At 54.3% G+C, this 22398-nt stretch overlaps 2 protein-coding genes across 2 annotated transcripts; one reads left to right on the top strand and one right to left on the bottom strand.

The window, feature by feature from the left end:
- Positions 1-171: 171 nt before the first annotated feature.
- Positions 172-18672, bottom strand: LOC105698130 (transcription factor EC). The gene is made up of 7 exons (XM_012422111.1): positions 18278-18672; positions 12055-12262; positions 11087-11611; positions 3641-3821; positions 3482-3557; positions 3072-3345; positions 172-2683 (listed from the first exon to the last, which is right to left on the bottom strand). Exons 1-7 carry the CDS (start codon positions 18439-18441, stop codon positions 2435-2437), a joined length of 1677 nt encoding a protein of 558 aa, XP_012277534.1. The 5' UTR covers positions 18442-18672; the 3' UTR covers positions 172-2434.
- Positions 18673-19588: 916 nt separating this feature from the next.
- LOC105697939 (cathepsin L1) lies at positions 19589-21866 on the top strand. Its single transcript, XM_012421683.1, has 5 exons — positions 19589-19898; positions 19982-20158; positions 20664-21023; positions 21387-21547; positions 21644-21866. The coding sequence occupies exons 1-5, from the start codon at positions 19716-19718 to the stop codon at positions 21837-21839; spliced, it is 1077 nt and encodes a 358-aa protein (XP_012277106.1). The 5' UTR covers positions 19589-19715; the 3' UTR covers positions 21840-21866.
- Positions 21867-22398: the final 532 nt, after the last annotated feature.

Below are 22398 nucleotides of genomic sequence, written 5' to 3'. Positions count from 1 at the left end.
AAGTAAGAGATGACGGACGCGCCATCTCGCGATCTACGTTTGAAGTACGTAGAAAGAGTCGACTCTCAAGATCAAAACAGAAGAGTCTAATAAATTGTCATTTCTTTAATAAATGGAAAATGACTTCTGGACTGTCAACAAATTCTTGATCGTAACGAAACGGTATTGAAATTCTTTGTAACTGTGTATTTCTGGAAACAGTATTTCTTTCTTTTACTGAAACGTGGAGGTTTTATAGCCTAAGGTCTCGATAGATATCTACCTATGAGATACATGTCTTTCAAAAGATATGTACACGTTTATTCTTAATAACGGACGCTACGGACCCAACAAAAAGAAAAGATCGACGGAGCAACGATATTTCAAATAATATATCGGTCATGACCGATTAACACTGTTTCAGCCATATCCTCTCAAGTACCGGGGTATCGCTCATGCAACCAGTTGCTTCGCCATACTTACAATTAGAAACCCGCGTATAAACTTTCACCGACATACAAGTGAGCTCTGGTCAATAATTCAGTGGTAAACATCAGATAGGCACGCATTTCAACAAGAGTCTAAAGTCTGTATTGTTGTCCGCCCCTTCAATTTCTTCCTCCAGACATGCACAGTCTATCCAAGATTCTTCAGTCATTGTGCCTACGAATTGTCGCTGGGGGCAAGGGTGTCCTAAAAATGTCCAATCGCAAGTATTACACTTCTTCTCGACAGATCGCCTGCCATGTCAAAGGAGAAAGATAACAGGGTGTCTGCAGCTTCATCGAGAATAAAAAACACGATGCAAGGAAGCAATTTCCGGTGTTATTTCTTCAGCGGCCTTGCCGGGGCTCGCGTGGACGAAAATTTGGCACACCGACAACCATGATCGATGGTTGGAACTACCGATGTCGTCGCATTTCTCTTCCGGATCTGCGCCGATATCGACATCTATTGCAATACCAATCGCTTTGTGCCGGTCAGAGACCGACGAGGACTACAGTAGTAACGGTTGCAATGAACTCATCACACCGGTAACATTAATGATAACATTAATGGTAACAATTAGGGCATTACGAATAAACTATAAAACTTTAACGACTCCGTCTCCGTAATTCCATTCTTTCTTCGTTTTCTCGCTGTTTCATGCGTACACCACGCGCGCAAACACCCGTGAACATACACACAAGTACACGTACACACGTACGATTCGAATCGTACTCGCATCTCGTTCCACTTTGCGGTCGCGCACGCCTATTTACATGCATGACGCAATTACACGAGGAACGGAACAGGTGTACACGTTTCCCAGGCAAAGTGTGCTACTGCCACTGTCATCTACGATCCAGTAAAATACTTGGAAAAATATACTTGCTCGTAGGTAACACTTCTTAAGTCATATTATAATCTATGAATAGGCACTCGAGCGGTTTTGCCCCCGACCCGGCGACGCGCCGCGATCGACGCTCCTCGAGGGCGAGATTAACGACGCAACGACCGGCGGTCGACGTCAACGACACAGTGGACGGAAAGAAAACGTTAATCGACCCGCGAGCCGACATCCGAGTCGAGAAGCGCCCTTTAGACCAGAGCTAATTGAATGACCGTAACTATCTCGCTCGTCGTTTCCCTTTCATATCGCCGCTTCTCGGTCCCCGCTGTTAGGTTAGGTGTTCGGCACATGCGACGTACGCAATACTCCCACATTGCTAGTGGAGCGTAAGAACAAAGGAAATTCCCTGGCCGAGAAAGGCGGACAGACGATGTATCCCGGGTTCTGTCAGCTGGTGCTTTCGGTATCATTTTTGGAACGCGTTCATTACGCTTGAATCATGCACCGTTTGCACAATTTCCAAGGAGCCACGTTAACGGACGTGGACGTTGCAAGACTGGTTACTCTGCTCGTTTCCCGTATATACATGATATAACTAAACGTATAGGAATTTTTACGTCGGACGAAATGCCGTCGCTTGCAGCCTGCTCGGCTTTGTCGTAATATTGGAAGTGTAACCAGTTGACTAGCAATGCTGGAGTATTACATGGGTGGTTGCAACGTCGTGCTCCGTGGGTGTTGAGCCGTTCTCCTCGCCTTCGACGTCGACGCAAGATCGGACCTGGGGACATAAGGACTCCCATGCTCCGTCGAAAGTCGAAAGGCCTCGATTTTCGCCCTTGGAGTAGAGAAAGCACCGATCGCTGACTTCTAAGAAGGCCCCTCTGACATCGAGACGGGACCTTTCGTCTGGGTCATCGACGAGGTCCCTCCTCCGTCTCGTCGTAGAGGCTGTTAGGAGATCATCGCCGGACTCTTATGGTGATACATGGTACGGATCAGCCTACCGCACGACCAATGGGCCACCAAGGTCGGCCCCGTCTCTTGGAAGAGGCAGTCAAGCCTTTCATGTCCCCTTACATCCCTTGTCTTTGGGCGATCGCGAACAAAGGGGGCCATTCGCTACGCGGCGATGTCCATGTCCGAGGAGGAGTTGGAGATGGTGGGAGCTAAACTGCCCAGACTGCCGAGGGTGTCCTCGTCGGGCAGTGGGTGATGGCAGGCGGCCGCAGGTGGACTCAGAGGTGCCAGGTGTGGAGACGACAGCATCGGGTCGCCTCCGTGGACCGGACCCCCCACGTCGTCCTCCATCAGATCTTCCAGCTGCGACATGCTCAGAGCCGGCGACTCCTCCGCGAACACGTCCGGAATCTGAAATAATGGCGATTGATCAGAAAGAGCAAATTCCTCGATTCTGTCTAAACAATTCGATAAATTTCTAGGAGAAAATTCGTGTTCCTCTACCAAAAAATTCCTATTAAATTACCCAGGAAAAGTGCTTAAGCGGATAATATTTGACTAGAGATATTTGTATTAATATACATATAATTAGACGGTAAGGGCACGTGCAACGATCCGATTCTGGTAAATTAACCGGAGTCCTGGTTCTTTAACTGGACCTTTTTTAGAGGACTTGAGAAATGGGCTCAGGCATGCTTTTCACCGTGCTATCCCGGCACCCGTTCTTAGGCTGAACGTGGAAAGCGTGCCAAATCTAACAATAAGAAAGCAATAAGAAAGCAAGAAGGCGCGATCGCACCTTCCGTTGTTCGGGCTTGCTCTTGGAGACGGTGCCTCCACCACCTCCGCCCGTCCAGCCGAAATCCGAGACCGGTAATCCGTGAGCCTTGGCTTGCAGCTCCAACTCTTGGACCCGAAGCAGAAGCCTGCGGTTCTGGTGCTCCAGCTGTTTGTGTCTGTGTTCGCTCTGCTTCATCCGCGACAGCTCGTTCTTCAGCAGCTTGATATAGTCCACCGAAGACTTAAGGATCGTACCCTTGTTCGGCCTGACGTCCCTCACGATTTCGTAGTAGCTGTTAACATAAGATAACGTGTAAGCATTGGCGTCGGTGGCTGGCGCCATAACAGGGCTAACAAAGGCCACGTGTTGGCATAAAATTCAACAGCCGGAATCGCTAATCGGAATAGAAACTACGAGTCAATACTCACGGATCGTTGGTCTTAGGTAGCAGAGTACCGAGCTCCTTGATCCGGTCGTTGATGTTGAATCTCCTTCGGCGTTCGACTGAAATCCAAGAAAGCCCTCGATTGAATGAGTTCCTTCTTTTTGCATTATTATGATACCGGTAAATCGATTCCATTACTCACTCATGTTATGATTGTCCTTCTTCTGCCGGTCTTTGGCCAGGGCGTGAATCTCCGCGTCCGTCAGAAGAAGCGGCTCCGGTTTTATCTGGAGGTCCGAAAGACTTCCGCTCTGACCGTCTTTCAGACTGTCTCCCAAGGAGCCGGCCTCGAAAGACAAAATGTCCTCCAGCAGATCCTCCGCCTGAAAGAAGAAGACGTTCATCGATTGCACTCAGGATCGCTCCCGAAGGGGCATATCGACGCGCTTTCCATCCGGCTTTTATTTCCTTTATCGGACCTCCTTCGATCGAGCGCACCTTTCTCCGGCGAGAAACGATTCCCTAGCTCGGAGATACAACGAGGAACTGCAATGTCGATAAGTTAACCGGCGAAAAAAGTTCCATCGACTTGGGACCGCCAACTCGTCGGTGTGGCATACCGATTCCATGCGTCGCTGATAAACCACCGGAACAAGTTCTTATCTGCCTCGATTCAGAAAGCCCCGTACTTCCTAGCGTCTCTTTTTCGACCGTCATTGTTCGCACGTTTTCGACGCGCATTGTTCGCCTCGCGAGCGAAATGCTCGCTAACCTCGCCAGTTGCGCCAGTTGCGCCAGTTGTCAACGTAAACGCGGCCGTAACTGCGACACGCGTACTACGTACAAGTGACACCGGCGTTACGTAAACATTACGTAAAGAAGAATAAGTAACCAATGTCGGCGACGATTTGGACACTGGATTCTGACTGGCATTAACTACGGCGCCGCGAAACCGCGATTAACAAATTCCGCGTCTCCACATCTTAAAGCGATAGGAAAGTGGCATCTAAGAATTCATATATATAAAACTGCTGTAAACCTATACCTGATCGTTTGAAATAAAAAACAAGAAAAAAAGAACTGAATCATAATTAAACAAAAAAAATGTTTAAATGAAATTTCACGAGTGTCAGGACCTCTTCTTTCAGAGCCTCCATATTCACGTGGCAATTCAAATTTAATTGGGTACATTTAAAAGTCGGAGGAAAGTTTCATAAACTCGTGTCGCCTTAGGGAGGGCGCATAAAAACGAATCGAGAAGTTCTCGAAGATGTGCACGAAGAAGGGTCCAGATACGTGGAACTCTTTCTGAATGGGCTCTCGCCCTTATCGTTGATCCTCGCGCGTTTGCCGAGTCGGTGACCCTTGATGGATGAAATTGGTTCGTAACCCGAGGATCATTTTTATCAGCCATAAAGCCCGAGCTTCGACCCATTTATAACAGGAGGGAACGCGGCACTGCACTCGAGCGAACGCACGATTTTCTTCCTGCGGATCTCAATTCACGCGGAACGCCGCGTGTGGGTCAGTCGACGTACTGGCGAATAAATTTGGAGGATAATGGCGCAATATATATCGGCGCGATAAGAGAAACTCAAGCTCCTCTTCCTGGCACCTCGAGGTCCCGTCCTTACGTCACCGGCCGAAGTTTTCCCGCGGATCGGTGCGCCCTTTACGGCCGTCAGTTCGCGCGAGATAAAACTGCATTTAGGATTACGCAACGGCATCGTAATCGCTCGGAGTTGAGTACAACGAGCGTGGAAAATGACGCCGTAAGGTGGGTTTTAATTGATTCCGCCGGTTACGAGATGCCGACCCATCCGGCCGGGTCGTTTCTGGGGTCGCCTGAGTATCCGGATTAGGAAACAATGTCTCGCACAGAAAATCAGCGAGGACCCAGCTAGGACACCGACCGACCTAAATGCAAAGGGCACACCTTTCGATGAGACAAAGATTTACGAGCAATCCCATCCTGAATCTACCTACCACAAGAGAAAGAGTAAAAAGAACCTAGGTAAAACCTCTTCAGTCCAATAAAAAAATCATGTCGATGCGTAACTAAACGTTAAAGGGATGTGAAAGTGACATCAAAGAGGTCTCGTTTATGAAACTTATCTCCCAATTGGATGTACCGAATCATTTAAAACTTTACAACATGAATATAGAGGTTATAAAGAAGGTCCTGACGGCTATGAAGTTTCAATTTTGAGAAAATTTGTTCATAGATATTTTCAAATTTGTCTTATAAAAAAAAATGAAATTTCGCGAGTTTCAGGACCTACCTCAGGGGCTCTATATTCACGGTGTAAAGTTTGAAACGATTCGGTGCGCCCAGTTTGGAGAAAAGTTTCATGAACGATTGACTCCTCAGACGCCACTTTCACATACCCTTAAGGAGGCACTCCTGATAGCGAAAGCCTAGATGAAATTCTTACGGCAACCGTGAACTTTGGATTTATGAACGTATCAAAAAATATTTCTCGCCAATCATCCCTCTCTTTCTCTATCTCCTTTTTGTTGATTTTGCAAAACTGGTGCGCAACGCAATATGGCGGGGGGGTATATACGGGAAGAGGGTCGATAGATCGACCCATGTATCGTGCATTCGTGGAATGAACGTCGAAATTCATTCACAGGTCCTAAAGAAGGCTCTTCCGAATGAATTGTTCGAAATTCCCTGAAAAAGGCCCTCCCGAATGAATTGTCCGAAATTTCCGCGGCGACCCACGCCGCGCCAGGTGGTGGCCGCGACCCCGATTCGCGGTCTATCGCGAGTCTCCTCACGCGGCCACGAGTTAACCTCCAAGAGGAGCGCCGAGCCGCGCCGAACAACCCACTTTCGAGTTTCGAGCGGCTCGGCGATTTGCTCGGCGATTTCCTCGACCCCGCGCCCCGCCTCCACGCGGACGCGGCCTTCCCGGCGAGGTGACTCCGCTGCCGCGGCGCCGTCTCCGAAGACCGCGCAACCGGGACCTTGCCGGACTTTACATAACCCTTCGAACTACGGAAACTATCCAGCGCCGACCAAACATCCGCCGGGAAGAGTAATTGCCGCGATTCCGGCCATTTCCGTGGAAACGGCAATTTTCGGCGCCGCCCGTTATCCGCGAGCCCATCGCGGGAAATCGCGTTAAATTCCCGCCAAGTATTCGAGTTGTCGACCTAATTCATCGCATCACTCGGTTCGAGTTATCGATGAGAAAAATCCGTCTTAATCTCGCAGCCTTGGTGGGTAATGTAACCGCCGAGACGTTATTAACACTATTTCTACCAAAGGTGTCAAGACACCTTTTAAAATTTTAACTTGAAATTATTTTCAAAGTTTGATAATTTTTTCTCAATTAATGTTTTGAGTTTTTGTATAATTGTTAAATTTATTTAGCGGTATCATTTTCCTCCAGCTCATCAGAACCTTTTGGTCGAAATAGGTATACACAAAATCGTGGTAGAAATAGTGTTAAGGAATTCTAGACGACAATCTTGCTACCGAATTTCCTTGTGCATTGTACGAAATGACTGACAAATTTAAAAGGACGGAGTTTGGTCGGACTTTTCCGAGGGATTATTTCTGGGAGACCGACACGTACCGGCGCCGGCCCGACAAAACTTTATGATCTGCGTATCAGTGGCACCGTTCACGCCGACAAAACGTGGATCCAGGATAAGGTGAACGGTGCCATGGAAACGCCCGCAAGAAAATCTCGCCGGATCAGCACCGGTAGGTGTCGGAACGGATACGGGTCGGATAGTAGGAATCTACTTCTGGAATCAAAGCGATATCCCGTCACGAACGAGGAAGGGAACTCGAGCAGATGTAGCCCATTCGAGTGGAATGTAGTAACCCGAATGGTATCAATTGAGCCAGCGATGCGCGTCAGACGAGGCCGAAAAGCGTTTGACGCGACAGGATTCCCCGCGCGTAATTAGATTACAAGCAGGGGAACGAATCGCGCCTCTCGGTGAAAAAGCAGTCGGAGATAAGAGAAGACACACTCGGCGCCTCTCCGCCACGGAGAGGTAAGGGAAAGGGCCGGTTATCGCGTCGGGACGGCTCTTTGCGTTATCTTATCGCGCAGACGAGCCAACGAGCCGGAACAAGGCCAGGAAGGATCCCTCGAAGAGTCCCCTCTCGCTCTCACCTTGTTACACCTCCTAGCGATCACGTTGAAGACCGGCATCGTCCGTGTAGGCGTCTTGCGGCGATCGATCCCGGCGATCGATTCGGCCGCCGATTCGTCAATCGATCCAGTCGGCGGCTCGGCCAGGGAGAAAGCGAGGGAGAGAACCGACGAGCCGTCCGACGACCCGGGCGAAGATCCAGGAAAAGAGTCGCCGGAAGATCCGGCGAGGACTCCGGTGAGCGAGAAAACGGTCGACTCGGTAGCCGATTCGACTAGGAAGCCAGTGAGCGCAGGCGCGAGCGATCCATCCGACGACTCTCCGGAAGGCCGGTCCAGCGGCGACGAGGCGGTGGACGACAGAGCCAAAGATTCGGGCGAGGAGGCGGCCAGTAGGCCAGTCAGCGCCAGCGCGAGCGACCCATCCGTCGACTCGGTGGAGGGTCCAGTCGGCGGCGATGCGGGCGGCGAGCCCGCCGAGTCACACCCGGCTATCGGTCCGGCCAGCGCCACGAGGGGCCCCGGTCGGCCCGCTGGTCCGAGGAGGGCGGCGATCGGAGCGCCCCTGGCGGCCGAGAGCGGCCCGGGGGCGCGCGAGACCCACCCTCGCGGTCCGGCGGTCCCGCGGGTAGTGAGCTTCCGCGTGGACGCGCACCCCTCCCCTCTACCGTCCTCCCCGCGGCGGCTCGAGGATCGTCCCAGGATGCCCGGTGCACTCGGGAGCCCGCATGGCCTCAGCAGTCGCCCGAGGGACGTCGACCCCTCCCGACACACCGAGAGTGGACCGCGGCCGGACGCCAAGCTCGAGTTCGGGCACCGATCGTCGCGAGTCGTTGACTATTCGGCGAGTCGGGAGCGCGTTCGCGCGTCAACCGCCACGCGAGCCTGGCAGCGCGGTAGGGGCGACCCTTCCTCGTTCCCTCCCCTACTTGCGTAACCGCTAGCGAGCGAGCGAGCGAGCGAGCGATCGGCCCGATCGCCTCTTCCGCGTCGCTCCTCCGCGACGCGCGGCCGTCGCGTGCCACCCCCTCCCCCCTTGGAACGGGCCCTCCACCGCGACGCCGCTGCGACGCCGTCGCTACTCCACTTTCGCCACTCGGGGCCGCGCGGTTTCGGGAGCACGCCCTCGGGCAGAACCTCGTTCCTCCGCTTGCTCTTCCGACACCGTCGACTCCTGGAATCTATTCCGCGCCACGTTCTGCACCTTCTCGCCCACTGATCGGCCCGTTCGGTTGAAAACGTCCCTGCGCCGTTCCCTATCGGCGCTCGGATAATTGCTCCCACCTGCGCGCTCGCCCTCTCCCTCCGACTCGCGCTAGCGTCCGTTGCGCTCGCTCTCTCCCTCTCGTTTGCTCCCTAGCGCCGCGCAAAGGCCTCTATCGCGAAGGCCACACAGCCGGCACGCGCGGATGCCGCGACGGATGCGAATTCCTCCGTACGAGCCGCGCGCCGATCCCGGTGCGAGATCCGTTCCAGCTGGAGATCCGATTCCGCGGAGGTGCCGACTCCGAGAAATCCTCCGCCCGCCCCACTCGGTGATCCGCTCCGCTATCGCCAAGGCCGTCTCGACACTCGGAAGACGCCTTCGTTGGCCGTGCTCGGCTTCCCACCTCCGATCGCTCCTATCGCTCCTATCGTCCCTCCACGAAGCCGACCCGAGAGCCGCGAGTGCTCGTTACCTGCCGGTGACAACGCTCGACTTTGCGTCTCTTTTTTCCTCCCTCCCCTCCACCTCCGCCAATTGAGGAAATTGGCGCCGAGGGCGACGCTTTTCCTCGAAGGCCTTCGCGGTCGGTCCGCGAATTCTTTACGGGGAGCTCGGGGAAGACCCGGCGACGAGTCGCGGGTTTCGCGAAAGTTAATACATCCACTCGGACGCGTACTCGCGGTCGAATCTAGCCGTTTTTATCATAACTCGAATTTTAAAGTCCTTGGGGCATAGAATTGCAACTCGAGTCGACAACTCGAAATTCAATTCAATTTCGAATTGACAAGTATACGATTAGTCATCGACTGCTTTCTCTAGGCCGACTTTATGAAGGAAATCGCGCCGGATGGTCGGGACTACAAGGAGGAAAGTGTTGCCCGAAACGACGCCCGGACAGGAGTGCCTTCCCCCACCACGCGCCGTGAGTTACGAGATCGAGGGGAAATCGAGTGCGCGCGCACGCGTGCCTCGTTCCGATTGGCCGGCGCTTTCCCGCGCCAATGGCAAGCGGGTCACGTGGCAGCCGAGTGCGAGGAGAGGGGGAAATCCAAGAACGCTCGAGATAAGTGTCCTGGAGGATAAACGGACGATACTTGACTAGCTGGAAAAGGATCGGCCACCGTTACGAGACGAACGACCTTAGCCGCGATCCGGAATGAAATAATTAGATATTGCGACCGACTGGCGCTCCAACTTCCCGCTCCGTCAGGAAAGTCAACCCCGGAATTGTCGCGCCGCGTCCCGCGAGGTCGGTGAGAGGAAAGAGACCGGCCGAGACTCGGAGAAGGAGAGCGAACGAGATAGGAGATTCGCGAACTGAAATCGGCCATTTGTTCCGCCACCCGCCCAGAGGCGTTTAAGAATTCACTTAGTGCTCTGACGCTCCTAACTGTTAACGCGTTGCGCCTCTCGTTAGCGGAAACCTCCTTTCGGGCGACCTCGGGGCGAAACGTTTCCACGACCTCGGATAAGTACCCAATCGTTTGACACGTCCTCAACGAGAGAATCGCTCGCGGCTCCTCGGTACCTCTTCGAGGTGCCGAGGATTTTTTTCTTTTTTCTCTCTCCTCTTTATGGAGCGTATGGCAATGACGCCAGCGCCGATGCCTAACGACGCCCCTTCCAAGGTGCGCAAGGTGGAGAGACACTTGTGCTCACCTCACTTCCTTATGCTTGTGTCAAGGACCACGAGCCAGCAAGGAATAGGGCGATCGCGATGTTACGTCGCGGAGTAGAGACCACGGTCTTACGAGCGACTCCGAAAACCCCGGGAAATTATCAACCGGCGGAAAGGGCGGTTTTGGTCGCCATTTTTCCTTCCCAAAGCCGCCACCGTAAGGCGCAGCGATAAATCGAGGGCCCGTTAAAGGTGACTTCAAACGATTATTAATTTCTACCGCGTTCTCCTAAAGCGATCGCAAAATCTGCCTGCGCGCGGGAGCACGAGAATGTACCCCAGATTAACCTCGTTAAATCTTACATAAACTTGAAATAGGTTTCGCAAGTGCAAAAAAAAAAAAAACCGGTGTCCGAAAGTTTCTTAACCGTTTTAGTGCCAGGGGTTTTTAAAAATCCGTGTCGGATTGTGCCATGAAGCGCGATAGCGTTGCGAATTGACGATCGGGACCAAACATCGCGACACAGCTCACCACAGTACGCGAAAAGCGCGATCGCGCTGCGTGGCACTAAAACGGTTAAGAATTACGAATGCCTTCTCGGTATGTCTGCACGAAAGGCATGTCCGCCTTTCGGTCGGTTCCGTCTTTTCGATCGGTCCTTCGGGTTCGATGCGTCGGTGCGACGTGGCCGACGCGCGCCTTACCTCGGAGTTGCTGGTAGTGACGCTGGAGAGTCCCGGCGAGACGGCGCCGGTTGGCAGGGTGTTGGGCGGCGGGCCGGGTAGCGCGCCTTGCAGCGCACCCGGCAGCGCGCCTGGCAGCGCGCCTGGTAGCGCACTCGGCAGCGCACTGGGCAAGATAGGGGGCGCGGGCTTCGGGACGGCGGAGTCCGGGCTATCGGCCAGCGCCAGCGCGGCGAGCGGTCCATGCGGGTAGGAGGCCAGATGCGGGTGGACCGGCTTGCGAGGCGGATCGCGAGCGGCCGGCCCGGGCGGAGCGCTGCGGACCGCGCTCGGCATGGGCACCGTCCCGACCAGAGCGGAGACGGCCTCCTCCTCGCAGCAGTCCTCGTCCCCGTCCTCGTCCACATCACCCTTGCCGTCGCCGTCCCTGTTTCTGGCCGCGGCGTCGTCCGCCCCGCGGAACGACTCATGCAGATACTGCCGCACCTGGTTCTTCTGCTTCTGCACCACGTGGTATCTCGTAGGGTTCTCCAGCAAGGTCCGCACCTGCGAATAAGGTGGATAAATAGGTTTGGTGCTTTCTCAACATCATAATTCCAAGACGAGACCATGACTCGGGGATGCAAGACGAAGGGCTATTCATTCGGAAATCGATAAAAACGACTTCCCTCGGGGACCGATTGCCTTTCATTTCTTTACGATAAACGGCAATGCATAAAATCGTTTCGGTAATATTCGGTGATATTCGCCGATTTCCAACGATTCTCATTGATTTCGAGCGTCAAAGTCCGTGATTCCCTGAGTGAATAACCCCTCGATGCGAGACCAAGATCATGGTAGCCTCGTCGCTAGAGATAGCAACCGCTCGGTCAATGACTGCGGCGATCCTCCCACCATCGCCGCTCGTATCTAGGCACGCTTCGGGGGCTATTTGCGGTTGGGCAAAATTCTAGCGACGCGGTGGCAACGAAATAGGCAGAGGGGTATACCTGGAGGACCTGGGGCGGCACGTCTACGCCAATAGTCGGCAGAGGTGTGGGCGGGACCGGCCTGGGGAGCGCCGCCTGGGGCCTCTGGTGCTGCAGGCTCTGCCGCAGCTCGGCCTCTCGTCTCTCCTGCTCCTGCAGCTGCTCTCGCATCAGCTGCAGCTTCAGTTGGGTCCGCGAGGTCGGAGTCGCGGTCTTGAAGGTGGGCGGGCTGAAAGAGGAGAGTCATCGTCATTGCGCCACTTTCGGCTGAGACAACTGATAACGAGAGAATCGGTAAAACGCGGTTTTCACGGTCCCACCGAGTGCGGCACCTCGACGCGTCGAGGGGGACGAAACGCTCAACCGCGGGCGTCACTTCCGCCTGTTTTTTATCCTCGACGGCCGGCGCGCCGCATTCCGTGCGACACCCGACGCGCTCGTCGGGAGTGCGACCTCATTCCGCAAAGATGTGGTCAAACAACGGGAGGGAAGAATTATCAGGGACGTCGATAAAGTCGGTCTACCTCTTTATCCGCGAACCGAGAGAAACGGATTGGCACGTCGCGCGCCAGGGAGCTCTCGCTCCGTCGGTCGTCTCGCCGTCTCGCGGCCGTCTCCCCTCTGCGACCCGACGCGGAAATTCTGGGATCGTTCTCGATCGCGGCGACGCGACGCTCGGTCCGCCGAGATGCGTCTGCTCGGAATAAAGATGCGCGGTTCTAATTCTGTCCCGACCCTGCCTACGGTTTCGTAACGAACCGAGCTAATGTTAGAACCGTCGGCCTTGAGCTTGACTCGTTCCGACGGAATCGCGCGCGGAATACGGCAAGGGTTCCAACTCGAGCCGAGTCCGCTTCCTCCTACGGAAGAAACCTCGGCGGGCCCGGCAACGGCGCAGCGCGCGGAGCCGCCGGACCTGGCGGGGCGTGACGCCGATAACGATAACCGGAGGCTCGTGCATACGCCGAATGCAAGCGATAACGAGGCGACGACGCCTCGCAGCGGTCCCCGAAGGTATCTCGACGGCGTCGTTTCGTAATCGACGATAATAAAAAGAGGAGACGGTAACAATTGCAGCTACGACGACCGGTCCTCCTAACGCACGAAACGCGAGAAATTCGCGGCCGCTCGCGAGAAGTAGGACCGCTCCTCCGGCTTCGACGTGGCATTGAGAAAAAACGTCGGTCGGGCGATAATTGCCGCAACGCGTCGTTCCGAGAATTCCCCGGGCCGTTTGCGTTTGGCCGCGAGCTCGCCCGAAACGGAGACCGGGTTCGGCGAGGGATAGGAGGTCGCGGAGATGATACCAGTGGAGGATCGGAGCTGCCCACGGGGTGTCTGCCGCGAGCGGAAACCCGTCGACGGCAGACGGGTCCATGTCCTCGTCGATCTCGGTGCGCGCGCACCCCCGGGGGTTGTCGAGGACCGAGAAGAGGGGGGGATTGGCACGGGGCGCGACTCCGACTCGACGGTCCGCGGCGGCCGGGTCGCATCTCACGGCTCGACTCGGCCACTCCGGCGACGCGCTACTAAAACGAGCGCTCGGCTCGAGCCAGCGCCGACTGCCGTGACTCGCCTCTTTCCGCGGGCGCGCATTCGTCCCGGGCCTTTTCTCGCTCCGAGTTTTCGTCTCTGCGCGTCGCTCGGGCCCGCCGATCCTCCCCCTCCAGCGGCCGAGCGACGACCGACAGGACGCGCGGCACCCCAGACGCGCCTAACCTCCACGCGGCATCCGCGACGCGACACGTATTTTCAATGTATCGCAGTGAATTTCAGACACTTGTCGTCGGTAACCGTTTGCGGTCGAATATCTAGATCGGTACCCGAGCCACTGCAGTTTTCACAAAATCGAAATGAGGTTTGGACATCCGTAGCGGGAGTAACCGCTTGATATTGGACGTCTTAACCGGCAGCTGGGCCACTTGGACCACTTAACATCCACGCGAAGTCTGCGCTGCGACACGTGTTTTTAGAATAATCCCAATGACTTTCAGACATCCGTCATGGAATAACCGCTTAACCCTTCCGCTACGACGGGTGACTATAGTCACCGTACGTTTGGTCCAATATTGCCTGCACGGTCAGGCGAATTTCGCCCATATGTCGAAAAGGCTCCATGATCAAAGGGTTAATATTGGACGTCTAGACCGGTAGCTGAGCCACTTATACCACCTAACCTCCACGCGGCGTTTGCGCTGCGACACGAGTTTTCGAAAAATCGCAATTTCTTTCGGACACCCGTCGCGGGAGTAACCGCTCAACGTCGGATGTCTCGACCGGCAGTTGGGCCGCTCAGGCCGGCTAACCTTCGCGCGGCGTCCGCGCCGGGGCACGAGTGAACGGGATCGAGCCGGATCGAGCGGGAGCGCGCTCCCCCTCGCTCGGGCCGGGGGAGAAAGTCGGTCCCTGCCGTACCGGCGACGCGAAGGGGCCGGAAAGCGAAAGCAAAAGCAAAAGCGAAAGCGAGAGCGAGAGCGGCCCCCAATGCTCCCAAGGCCGCAGTAGCCGCGGGAGGGAGCCGCGTCCTTCCCAGACGGCCGGGCTCCGGTCGATACCGATAGAACCCTGTCCGATCGCCCGAATTTCGACCTCGACGGAGGAGGCTCGCCGGAGGCGAACTTCGGACCCGCCTCTTAAGCGGCCGGAGGTTGTTGTCGTTGGCATTGTTCGCCGGCGTCGTTGTCGTCGTCGCGATCGTTAACGAAACGATGCGGCGGCGAACTCCGTTAATCGACCGAGTTAACCCGCAATTTCGTCATTGAACGGCGTGCCTCGGCGGTCGTCATGCGGCCGCTGCTCGACCGGCTTGAAATCATCTCGTGGTCCGCGGGTCAGGGGGACTGGAGACCCTTCGTAAGAACGAAGGCCAAGATACGCCTGGATTTCGGCCCCCAAACCCTCAATCGGTGCGACCACCACGCGCGGCATTTTCCCACAAATAACCGGATCGTTTCACCTTCCAACGATTTACCTCCCTCGGGCTATCTTTTAAATTTCACTTAAGAATCTCGAATAAAAAGAATTTCTCCTCGAAACGGAATCGCGTGGACTTGACATAAAGCCGTACCATATCCCCTTGTCTCAATGTCATCCACTGTAGTGTCGAAAATATCCTCTGGAAATATACTGAACGTGATATATCGGAAATATACTAGATTTTTTCTCAACGATACAGAATCTGAAAATTTCCTGTACGAATATCTTTGGAATAATTAATTTCGGTGTACCAAAGGTATTTGTTGTCGGATATCTTTGTATGTCATCGTGTCGCGTACATTGACGGACACTAATGCCCTCCCTGCAGACGCCGCCGCGGGTGCGCCTCGAGAGAGTACTCGTGTATGTCGGTGTATACCCGATAAGAGGTTAAGGTGGACTCGCTCCGGTCTTCCCTTAAAAGGACCAGCAAGAGGGACAGGGTCGACCACGGAAGATATCCCGGCCCGGTCGAGGATCCCGTTTCTTGATCCGGACGAGGCACTCCCGTCTGCCGAGATCCCGATCGCGGCCAAGGAAAAGGTCACCGGGGAACGCGATCGCCGCCCTCGTGACTCGTGGATATATCCGAGCTCCCGCAATCGCGCGAAAACGTCCCGTCGCCGAGCGATACGGCCCGCTGATAAAGGCCCCGAAAACAGTCGCGTCGGAGGCTCGCTCCTCGCTTCCGGTCTCGAGTTCGTTTCCGAAACGGTGCCACTCGTGGGAGACGCGCCGAGGAGCGACCTCGGAGTGACATTCCTCCGCGAGCAATTGCCTCGCCAATTGGAACTCAAAGGAACTCGATTGGAATTCAAAGGAAGGAGCCGCGAGCCGCTCCTAGGCATCCTTCCACTCCTCCGTCGACTCCTTTGACTCATTCGACGAGAAGACCTGCCTAGGCTCGACTCTTCCCGACACGCTTTCCAGTTCCTAAAAACGCGAGTAACGGCAGAAGTGAATTCCCCCGGATTGGGTCGGACGAAAGTATTCGGTTCTCCGGAGCGTCCACGATTTTTGTCGTTTAACCTTCTCATACCGATTGGCCTCTCAGGCCGACGACACGCGAGAAACCATTTATTTCAGGATTAGCATAAGGTATAGGAAGGTTAACAATCGACGATTTATATTCAATTGAAGGTGTTCCTCCGGCATGTGCAGGTTATACTCCGATTTGAATCGCAAACTTCGCTGTAGGTCCTGATAACGGTAGTCGCGGATTGAGTATCTGTCTTATTTGGACCGATTTAGAATCAGATTTGGTCAATTTTATTGTACAGGTGGAGTGGGCAACTTTTCGAATGTCAATTTTCTTTTTTATGTCAAATTTCTACGTATTTTGACTAGTTGGATAAAAAGCGTGGTATTATTTGTGGGATGGTGCAGTACTGTCGGCACCATCAAGGTACATTGTAGGCGCCGGAATACTCGGGAGAATCTCACGAAGCTTTCTAGTAACCGGCACGTCCGCGATCCGCGATCCCTCCGCACTCGGGCCCGCGTTTCGGCCGCGTTTCAACCGCGTTGCATCCGCGGGCACGCCGTGGGGTCGTTTAGACATTTAAGCGAGCAAAGGCGTTCCAGTAACGGGCACGTCCGCGTTTCATCCGCGTCTCGTCTGATCGGGGCCAACGGTTGCAACACGCGCAATTTCCCCACGTATCGAAGCATCCTTAATCTTAACCGATCCTCTTCTCGATCTCTCGCTTTCATGCCTACATGCAACATGCACCTCGAATTCAAAGGAATCCATTTTTTTTTCGCGAGAAAAGGCGGTCGACGCCGCGCGAGATTACCTATTTACGAGTAATTTGCGCAACGATGCGCGCGCTACCTCCGAAAAGCCATAAAAGCGGACTCCTCGAAACGCCGGCGAGCTTCGCTTACGCGGAAGCGACATAGAATATGCGTCGGAATTTCGCAAACGCTCCGTGGTAATGCGTCTCCCGGTCCAAGATGGATATAAAGCGCGTTGTCGACCTATCGGCGGTCATTCCCGGGAAAATTTTCCTCCGCCTCTCTGCACCGAGGGCGGCTCGCCGCGCCTTTCGACGTCCTGCAGCGACATACTTTTGAAACCTTAATTATCTAATTGAAATTCCTCGTTGACGTGCCGACCGCCACGTCACCCGTATTTTCTGCGACATGTCCCGGGACACGTGCTCGAACGGTCAGCGTGTTAAGTGGAACCTCGGGTTGTGCGGCGACACCACCTTAACCCTGAGTAAAGAAAAAAAGATGGCGACCCGCCTGGCAGTGATTAGGTTGCGTTCAGTCCAAGTCGATTCGAGGGCAACGCAGGAACCGTGGCGGCTCCACGACCTCTCCGCTGATATCGTTACGTGCCACTCGCGAATTACGGTCCCACCGAGCGCGTCAAACGGTCGCACAGAGCGCGGCGCATCGACCTATCGAGAACGAAAAACCAATTGAAACGGCGCTCAAAGTACCGCAGAACCTTCAAGAGCGATTCTATCAAATAAGAGATTTTGTTAAAAAATTACTCCCCTGATCTAAAATTTTAGCGCATGCCGCGTGAGCATTCAGGACACGTCCTCACGGATATAAAGAGAAAATTTCTAAATAAAAAAAAAAATACATTCTGCCCCATTCTCGCAAACCCCCCACAAACCTCAAGTCCCCCCTAATCTCCAAGACCCTCCCACTCTGAATATTCCAAACCCACCTTCACTCGCTCCACTTGCCTCCCTGCAATAAATAGATAAAGAAAATATGGTCGTAAAGAGCTTTGACGAAAAACGCAATCCAAGTCGCAGCCTCGTGGGCGCAGGCTCACACGGCGGGAAAAATCGAAAGGGAAGAGGTCCCGCGAGAATCGCATCTGGCAGATAACGACGCGCTCCGAAGCTGCAATCATCCAATTGAAGCTCCTCGTCGGCGGCTGCGTCATCGGTGCCCGAAGACGCGTCCAAGAACGAGCGTATCGCTGCGCCGAGTCCCGAAAAGGATCCGGGAAAACGCACGGCGCCATTGGTTTCCTTTGATGGAATTCATCGTTCGTAGTTTCACCGAGAATCCAGGAAAACAAATACGGCAGCGATATTTCCCGACGATGAGATCGAGACGATTCGAAGGCGTGCGCGGTCCCATCGGGGATCGCCTTGGCGGTGCCAAGCACCAACGGAGGTGGCGGCGTCGCGCGCCGCACGCGGCCACCGCGTGTCGGCTCGAGGCCCGCCCCTGTCCCCGCCGCGGCGGGGGTCCCCCGACGTCATCGCGGCGAAAGTCCGCTCTCGCTCGTACGAACCTGCCGGTGTCGGGCGCGCGGCTCTTCAGCTCGTAGTACATGAAGTCCTGCGAGCTGGAGAGCAGCGAGAGCGCCTGCTCGAACTCGTCGTTGTACTCGAGCTCGAAGTCCTCGCTGGTCAGGGCGGCCAGGTCGAAGCCCATGTCGATTCCGGACTCGTCCATGGCGGTCGCGAGCGGTCGTAGCACCGTCGGCCGGCCGACCGGGCTCGCAGTCCGGGTCTGCGCGCGACACTAGCGAGACTACCCAATCGCGGCTCGCGCGAGGCGCGCGAGGCGCCGCGCCAAAATCAAGCCGGCGCTCGTCTCGGCGAAAGGCGGCCCGGCGACGCCGCGAGAGGGAGTCGGGTCTGCTCCGTTACCGTCATCGCCCCGAACCGGTCCGCTGCCGGCCTGTCCTCCGAGAACACTGTCCGACCTCGCGACTCCTCTTCCCTTCTCGTATCTTCTCGCGGCGCCCCGATTCCCGCCGATTCGCGCCAACGGGCCAGCGCCGACTGACGCCATCTGTCGGCCGCTGCCGACACCGCGTGGCTGCGATCGGTCGAGTGGTTGCCTTGGTTACCGGCGCGGCGTCATGCGAGAGACGGAAGGGAGGACGGCAGCCATCTTGGGTTGCGGCTACTTGCCTACCGTTAACATTCATGTGAATATTCCTTATGGGTGTTATTAGAGGAGACAGATCGGATTCCCGATTGTTTCGATAACGGTTATCTCGGGATTAGAAGCATTAGTTACCTCGATTGCTTCCTTCCGTAATCTCGATTGAATTAACGTATAGGTCCAGAGATGAGGTGCGAGTCGGGGCCGCGCAACGCAAGCTGGCCGACCCGGCTCTTTCCCATCTGGCGCATTCATCTCCTCGTACCTCGATCCCTTGTTCCTGGATTTTCGCGACTACTCGTTTTCGCTCGACGGCGCTCGACGTCGCATGAAATTCATCTCGGCGGAAGCGATTGCCAAATAGATGCTCCTGCTCAAAGTGTGAGATAAATCTGGTTCACAAAAAATAAACGTCGATACGATATAACCGACGGTGCACCAGAGAGAAAGAATTACGACTCGCGATCTGACCCGATGATATTTACGCCTGTATTGGGGCGGTTTTATTGGCTATTAATTAATACGCCGTTTTATCAGGACACTCGCGATGCCGCTAATTGGCGAGGAGTCGAGAGATTTCGGTAGCTGGCCTCGTGTCGCTCACGCAGTTGCAGATTTCGATCACCTCCGAGCGACGCTCAGGGTTAAATTCTTTCGGATGGATCGAGATCCGCGCTCCGGCAATTCGGTCAGTCCCGAAAAGAGGTCAACCGGGCCCGTCGTTTCGACACCCCGAGACGTGTGAAATATCCAAATGCTGACGAGGTGGAATCGACCACGAGACGATCGGCCTCGAGCTTCGAGGAGCGCAGTCCTCGAAAGCACCTGCGCGCGAAATGGAACCAGGAACGGGAAGGGGATCCCCCAGGAGCGTTGGCCGACCCCGGCACGGAAGAGTTCCTTGTCTGATAGTGATCGCCGTCGCTTTCGCGGTCACCCTAGTGGTCGGGGTGCAGGGGAGCCTTCGTTTGCCCTCTAACCTCTCGGAGCGACTCGACGAGTACTGGCACCTGTACAAGGTGAGACGCCGCGTCTTCGGTCCTCTGCGCCAGACCGCACCACCTGAAACGAGGGGAAAGAGCTATTTCGATTTTTCTCGTAGATGGCCTACAACAAAAGCTACACTGGCTCCAAGGAGAAGGCGAGGAGGCTCGCCTGGGAGGAGAACCTTCTCAGGATCTACGAGCACAACGTGATGGCAGCCGCGGGTCACCATGGCTATACCTTGCGCGACAACCACATCGCCGACCTCAGCGTCACCCAATATATTCGAGAAATGGTCGGTAAATGGTCCACCCTATATTTTCCTAGATATTACCAGAGATGCCTCATCCCCGCTTGCCGTAATATTCACGCTTAATTCAATATCTCACGTAATTGCAATGGAGGATATCGATAGCACAACATGATAGCCACCATGGGTACACCTTGTGGGGCAATCGCCGATCTTAGCGCCACCTGATATGTTTGAGAAATACTCGGTAAAATCCCTCCACCCTTGTTTCCCCTATTTCCCTAGACATTCCCAGGAATCTCTTATATTTCTAGCTTGCCGCGACGGCATTTTTTACGCCTAATTACACATAATTGCACATTAAAATATAACAATATTTCACATAATTCCAACGGAGGATTTCGATAGCTCCCGAACGGTGAAGTAACGCTGGATGAGCAACGGTAGTCAAGGCGGACCAATAAGGTCGCGTAGATCGAACTTTAGGAGATAATCCGAGACGAGACCAGACAAATACCGGAGGTCGACCTGGGCGATGCTCGTGCCGCAGGTCAAGCTGATTCCGAGTCGGAGAAGGCGCCTTGCGGACGACCCGATGGTCTCAGCGGTGCTGCACGACCCCAGGAAGATCCCGACTCACCTAGACTGGCGGGAGTTGGGCTTCAGGACGAGGCCAGAGAACCAGAGGGACTGCGGTAGCTGCTACGCCTATTCCGTCGTGGGCAGCATCGAAGGCCAAATCTTCAAGAAAACGGGCCAGGTGATTCCCTTGAGTGAGCAACAGCTCATCGACTGCAGCACCGCCACGGGGAACCTCGGCTGCTCGGGAGGCTCCCTCAGGAACACCATGAGGTACCTGGAGAAGTCAGGAGGACTCATGGCTTCTGCGACCTACCCCTACAGGGCCGAGGTACAAACCTTTCATTACCGTTTTTTACCTTCTCCAAGTGAAACTTTCCATCCTAACGCGAAACGTTTTCCTCATTCCTATTTCCGTTCTGACAGTTAATCACTATTTACATTCCCCGTAGCTCCTTCGCTTAGTTCCTGAAATTTCAAGTGAAATGTGAGAGAATAATTTGAAATAATTAACCCTTTCACTGCTACGCCCTCCAAAATTCATGAACGCGTACGGACAACAGTGGACCTAATAGTGGACGTTCACGGTGAAAGGGTTAATGATATTTAATAATTCTCGGTAACTTATAAGTTTGACTTTTAATGCAAGTAATAGCTGGGTACCGAGTTCTTTCTTTTTTTCTGTTTTTCACAGCAAGGACGATGCAAGTCCCAGGAGGATCTGATGATCGTCAACATCACCTCGTGGGCCATTTTGCCGGCTCGGAACGAGCGAGCTCTCGAGGCGGCTGTAGCGACGATCGGCCCCATCGCAGCCTCCATCAACGCCAGTCCTCGCACTTTCCAGCTGTACCAGTGAGTCTTTTCTTCTTTTTTTCCCTCCCGCGACCTTTGTACCACGCATTGGCGTCCCGATCTATGAGATCCTGACCTTGTTTTCCATCCACGCAGCAGAGGCATCTACGACGACCCCCGGTGCAGCCCCAGCACGGTGAACCATGCCATGCTGATAGTGGGGTACACCCCGACGGAATGGATCCTGAAGAACTGGTGGGGTGACTCCTGGGGAGAGAACGGTTACATGAGATTAGCCAAGAACAAGAACAGGTGCGGCATAGCCAATTACGCCGCCTACGCCCGAGTTTAAAATTCACCCTCGGTACCGCTACGAGATCCATCCTTTATATTTATTTCATCGACATCGTTAAATCGCTGATTCTATCGACTTACTCGTAAAATCATTTTACGACTCTGTGTACAAAGTGTCACGCTGTGCCGCGCATAGTCCAATTCGCGCGACTCCGAAAAATAAAAAGAAAAGAATATATAATAAAAAATAAAAGCGATCCTGACCGAAGCTAAGCACGCCTTTTCCTGCCACGCGCGAATGATAATAACTCGCCATTTCAGCAGTTCACTGTCCATGTAGGAACGGCAACAAGCTCATTGATAGCCTTTATCGACTGTAGAGAATTTACCCGTTTGCCAATTGGATAAGTTCATCTGTATGCCATCCGTGAAATAACAAACAATGGTAATGTTCGGTACGGTAATTTCTTGAGGATGATTATTGGAAATGTGGCATTGGGGGGTACGACCACTCTAATGATGTATTGCGAGGGAGAGAGGCCTTTTTGCCTCGATTTGTGGTTATCTTGAATTCCGCCGAATCCCAGATAAAATATTTAGATAAATACGAGAAATTA

This window comes from Orussus abietinus, unplaced genomic scaffold, assembly GCF_000612105.2.
Source record: "Orussus abietinus isolate OABI.00-Male unplaced genomic scaffold, Oabi_2.0 scaffold1, whole genome shotgun sequence".
Lineage (NCBI taxonomy): Eukaryota > Metazoa > Arthropoda > Insecta > Hymenoptera > Orussidae > Orussus > Orussus abietinus.
Note: the sequence above shows the minus strand (reverse complement) of the source record. Positions and strands in the feature narration are given on the sequence as shown.

Coding starts and splice junctions, on each gene's coding strand:
- LOC105698130 (XM_012422111.1), bottom strand. CDS start 18,441: ATGGACGAGTCCGGAATCGACATGGGCTTCGACCTGGCCGCCCTGACC. Junction 11,612..12,054: donor TGCCGCCCCAGGTCCTCCAG/GTATACCCCTCT, acceptor CCTTATTCGCAG/GTGCGGACCTTGCTGGAGAA. Junction 3,822..11,086: donor TCACTACCAGCAACTCCGAG/GTAAGGCGCGCG, acceptor TTCTTCTTTCAG/GCGGAGGATCTGCTGGAGGA.
- LOC105697939 (XM_012421683.1), top strand. CDS start 19,716: ATGGAACCAGGAACGGGAAGGGGATCCCCCAGGAGCGTTGGCCGACCC. Junction 20,159..20,663: donor CCCAATATATTCGAGAAATG/GTCGGTAAATGG, acceptor CTCGTGCCGCAG/GTCAAGCTGATTCCGAGTCG. Junction 21,548..21,643: donor CGCACTTTCCAGCTGTACCA/GTGAGTCTTTTC, acceptor CCATCCACGCAG/CAGAGGCATCTACGACGACC.